We start from the raw sequence: 5,015 nt of genomic DNA, 5'->3' as shown, positions 1-5,015 counted from the left end.
GTAGGGTTTCTGCAGAGAGATCCGCTGTTAGTCTGATGGGCTTCCCTGTGTGGGCAATCTGACCTTTCTCTCTGGATGCCCTTAACATTTTTTTCTTCATTTCAACCTTGGTGAATCTGACGATTATGTGTCTTGGGGTTGCTACTCTTGAGGAATATCTTTGTGGCACTCTCTGTATTTCCTGAATTTGAATGTTGGCCTATCTTGCTAGGTTGGGGAAGTTCTAGATAATATCCTGAAGAGTGTTTTCCAACTTGATTCCATTCTCCCTGTCAGTTTCAGGTACACCAATCAAACATAGGTTTGGTCTTTTCATTTTGTTATTTATTTATTTATTTATTTATTTTTGAGATGGAGTCTTGCTTTGTCACCCAGGCTGGAGTGAGTGCAGTGGCACAATCTTGGCTCACTGCAACCTCCACCTCCCAGGTTCAAGCAATTCTCCTGTCTTAGCCTCACAAGTAGCTGGGACCACAGTCGCCTGCCACCACACCCAACTAATTTTTGTGTTTTTAGTAGAGACGGGATTTTACTATATTGGTCAGGCTGGCCTCAAACTCCTGACCTCAGGTGATCCACCCGCCCCGGCCTCCCAAAGTGCCGAGATTACAGGCGTGAGCTGGCTGTGCACAGTGCCTCACACCTGTAATCCAGGCACTTTGGGAGGCCGAGGTGGGCAGATCACGAGGTCAGGGGATCAAGACCATGCTGGCTAACACGGTGAAACCCCGTCTCTACTAAAAATACAAAAAAAAAAAAAAAAAGAATTAGCTAGGTGGGTGCCTGCAGTCCCAGCTACTCGAGAGGCTGAGGCAGGAGAATGGCATGAACCCAGGAGGCAGGGGTTACAGTGAGCCGAGATTGTGCCACTGCACTCCAGCCTGGGTGACAGATCAATACTCTGTCTCAACAAACAAAAAAAATAAGACGTGAGCCACCGTGTCTGGCCACCGATTTCTTTTCTATCCTTTTAGGAACTGATTTTTGTATTCAAGGAGAAAAATTTAATTTAATCTGGTTGGTGGTATATTTCTATTCATTTAATTCAATTTGTTTTCCTATTATTTAGAATAAAACCCACATTCTTGACATAACTTAGGAGGACCTAAGTGACATGCCTCCCCCATCCTGACCCCTGGACCTTGTCTTCCACCCCTTCCCCAGCCACACTGACCTTACTGTTCTTGGAGTTTATCAAGTGCACTCCTACCTCACAACTCTGCGCATCGTAACCTCTGTCTTGTATCCCCACACCTATAACTGTATAGTCTGCCTCTTCATTCCAGGATTCTGCTCAGTTTTAAACTTAGCGTAGAGGGCTTCTTTGACCATCCATCTAAAATACCAATCCCTTGGGCAGGCACGGTGGCTCACGCCTGTAATCTCAGCACTTTGGGAGGCCAGGCAGGTGGATTACTTGAGGTCAGGAGTTCGAGACCAGCCTGACCTACATGGTGAAATCCCATCTCTACTAAAAATACAAAATTAGCTGGGTGTGGTGGCACACGCCTATAATCCCAGCTTCTCGGGAGGCTGAGGCAGGAGAATCACTTGAACCTGGGAAGTTGCAGTGAGCCGAGATCATGCCATTGCACTCCAGCAACAAGAGCAAAACTTAGTCTCAAAGAAATAAAGAAATAAAAAATAAAATACCAGAACCACTCCTCCAAAACTCCCAGTAGTTTTTCAGTGTAGAATAAACATACATTCAGAAAAGCATACAGTATGTGTATGTACATTTTAAAGGTAATTGTGAAGTGAGCAGCCATGTAACATAGGTCAGTTGAATGTCACCAGCACCTACAGGACTTGTGTTTACCTTCTTGATCACAACCTCTTTCCTCACCTCCTATCCAGGGAAAACCATGATTCTCAGGTTTTTAAATAATTATTTTCTTGTTTGTGTTGATAGTTTTACCACCTGTGTGTACATCTAGTTATAGGATATTTAAATTTTTATTTTCTTTCATTTGCTGCATTATTTGCTTTTCTCTGAGTTTGCTTTCATTGTTTTGTCTATTTTGATGTTGGAGACTTCTCAAATATTTTAATGGTCCTTGATTGTTTATTGACATTTAAAAGTAAACCACTATCGAAAACTGATTGGAATCTGAGTTGGGGGTGCTTTTTGAGTGGTACATTTCACTGTAGGATTGTCAGGCAGAGACCTGCCCATTTGTCTGCATATGAATCATTTCAGGTGGGAACAGTCAATTTCCCTATAAAGAAATCCTTCATGCTCCTCCCTGACATAGGTATTTTGCTGCCAGTGTTTTGGCAATCAAATGGAGTGAAGGTGACTAGTAAGAATCTTACTGTTGGGGACATGAATTTATATTTAATCTTAGGTCTTTCTGGTGCCCCCTAGTTCATAACCTCTCTGTCTACTTCTTCAAAGAGTATACACCCCTTTCTTCTTGGAGTACTCAGTTTTGTTTTGTTTTTTATCTCGATGTACATGCCACATACCAGACTAGGAACTAAGTTGCTGTAACTCAAGATAGTTATAATTTAGGGTATGGTAGGTAAAAATAGAAATTGGGAATGAAATGGAACATAATCATTCTATCCTTGGCAATGAGTTTCTGGTAAAACAAACTAACCTCGATCAAGTGTTTTTTTTTTTTTGGTCATATAAATGTAAATGCAATTATAATTCTTTTATCTCCATTCAGATTTTAGGACAGCAAATTAATGACTTTACCCTTCCTGATGTCAACCTTATTGGGGAGCATTCTGATGCAGCAGAGCTTGGAAGGATGCTTCAGCTCATCTTAGGCTGTGCTGTGAACTGTGAACAGAAGCAAGGTAATTTGTTTCAAGTTCGTGTTTGCATTTAAAATAATGAAGGAAAGTATTGTATATTGTATATTTTATATATAAATCACCAGTACCAACAGTAACATCTGTTTAAGGCCACCCCCAAAGAATGCCATTTTCTACAGTTTTACTAGTAATTTGTTTTTAAGCTTAAATGAATTTTTCACATTAAAATAAATTTGATTGGGGTGATGTTTTTTCCTTTCTACAATACCACACAATTCCTTGAGTAGATAATGGCACTGAATGCAGTGAAATTTGCTGATAAATTGACAACATCTACCTAATCTGGAAAAAATGAGCAGAGACATACAGCAGTTTAATAGATATTCAGGTCTGCCTTCCCAACATATATCTGTAACAGATGCCTTCAGCTTTTCCTTTTCTTTTTTTAGGCATATTGTATTTGGAAAACATTTGCAAGTTTGCCTCTGCTGTGGGGAAAAAGGGAAGAGTATCATTATATGCAATCTTTAAATAATAAAAAGAAATTTTGAATTGGGTTTTCTACCCCAAAATCTGGTACACACTTTTCCTTAAGAAATTACTTCCTGGCCGGGCGCGGTGGCTCAAGCCTGTAATCCCAGCACTTTGGGAGGCCGAGACGGATGGATCACGAGGTCAGGAGATCGAGACCATCCTGGCTAACACGGTGAAACCCCGTCTCTACTAAAAAATACAAAAAATTAGCCAGGCGAGGTGGCGGGGGCCTGTAGTCCCAGCTACTCCGGAGGCTGAGGCAGGAGAATGGTGTAAACCCGGGAGGCGGAGCTTGCAGTGAGCTGAGATCCGGCCACTGCACTCCAGCCTGGGTCGCAGAGCGAGACTCCGTCTCAAAAAAAAAAAAAAAGAAATTACTTCCTGACAAAGATCAGATAGTTGTAGATGTGTGGTGTTATTTCTGAGGGCTCTGTTCTGTTCCATTGGTCTATATCTCTGTTTTGGTACCAGTACCATGCTGTTTTGGTTACTGTAGCTTTGTAGTATAGTTTGAAGTCAGGTAGCATGATGCCTCCAGCTTTGTTCTTTTGGCTTAGGATTGACTTGGCAATGCGGGCTCTTTTTTTGGTTCCATATGAACTTTAAAGTAGTTTTTTCCAATTCTGTGAAGAAAGTCATTGGTCGCTTGATGGGGATGGCATTGAATCTTTAAATTACCTTGGGCAGTATGGCCATTTGCATAATATTGATTCTTCCTATCCATGAGCATGGAATGTACTTCCATTCATTTGTATTCTCTTTCATTTTGTTGAGCAGTGGTTTGTAGTTCTCCTTGAAGAGGTCCTTCACATCCCTTGTAAATTCAATTCCTAGGTATTTTATTCTTTCGAAGCAATTGTGAATGGGAGTTCACTCATGATTTGGCTCTCTGTTTGTCTTTATTTTTGTATACGAATGCTTGTGATTTTTGCGCATTGATTTTATATTCTGAAACTTTGCTGAAGTTGCTTATCATCCTAAGGAGATTTTGGGCTGAGACGATGCGGTTTTCTAGATGTACAATCATGTCATCTGCAAACAGGAACCATTTGACTTCCTCTTTTCCGAATTGAATACCCTTTTTTCTTTCTCATGCCTGATTGCCCTGGCCAGAACTTCCAACACTATGTTGAATAGGAGTGGTGAGAGAGGGCATCCCTGTCTTGTGCCAGTCTTCAAAGGGAATGCTTCCAGTTTTTGCCTATTCAGTATGATATTGGCTGTGGGTTTGTCATAAATAGCTCTTATTATTTTGAGATACGTCCCATCAATACCTAATTTAATGAGAGGTTTTAGCATGAAGGGCTGTTGAATTTTGTCAAAGGCCTTTTCTGTATCTATTGAGATAATCATGTGATTTTTGTCATTGGTTCTGTTTATATGCTGGATTACGTTTATTGATTTGCATATGTTGAACCACCCTTGCATCCCAGGAATGAAGCCCACTTGATCATAGTGGATAAGCTTTTTGATGTGTTGCTGGATTCAGTTTGCCAGTATTTTATTGAGGATTTTTGCATCGATGTTCATCAGGATATTGGTCTAAAATTCTCTTTTTTTGTTGTGTCTCTGCCAGGCTTTGGTATCAGGATGATGTTGGCCTCATAAAATGAGTTAGGGAGGATTCCCTCTTTTTCAATGGATTGGAATAGTTTCAGAAGGAATGGTACCAACTCCTCCTTGTACCTCTGGTAGAATTCAGCTGTGAGGCCGGG

General features: G+C 40.9%; 1 protein-coding gene across 2 annotated transcripts in view; it reads left to right on the top strand.

Annotated features, from left to right (window-relative positions):
- Positions 1 to 2,661: 2,661 nt before the first annotated feature.
- Positions 2,662 to 5,015, top strand: part of LOC108534356 (protein Hook homolog 3-like) — a 149,724-nt gene continuing 147,370 nt past the window's right edge. For both annotated transcript variants that reach the window (XM_017879662.1, XM_017879661.1), the window contains exon 1: positions 2,662 to 2,808. In XM_017879662.1, coding sequence (XP_017735151.1) covers positions 2,760 to 2,808 — 49 coding nt within the window. In that variant the 5' untranslated portion in view covers positions 2,662 to 2,759. The remainder of the gene's footprint in view (positions 2,809 to 5,015) is intronic.

The sequence above is a fragment of the Rhinopithecus bieti genome, unplaced genomic scaffold (assembly GCF_001698545.2).
Source record: "Rhinopithecus bieti isolate Rb0 unplaced genomic scaffold, ASM169854v2 scaffold_12127, whole genome shotgun sequence".
In the NCBI taxonomy this organism is placed as follows: domain Eukaryota; kingdom Metazoa; phylum Chordata; class Mammalia; order Primates; family Cercopithecidae; genus Rhinopithecus; species Rhinopithecus bieti.
The sequence above is the reverse complement of the archived record's forward strand: the minus strand, read 5'-3'. Positions and strand labels throughout refer to the sequence as shown.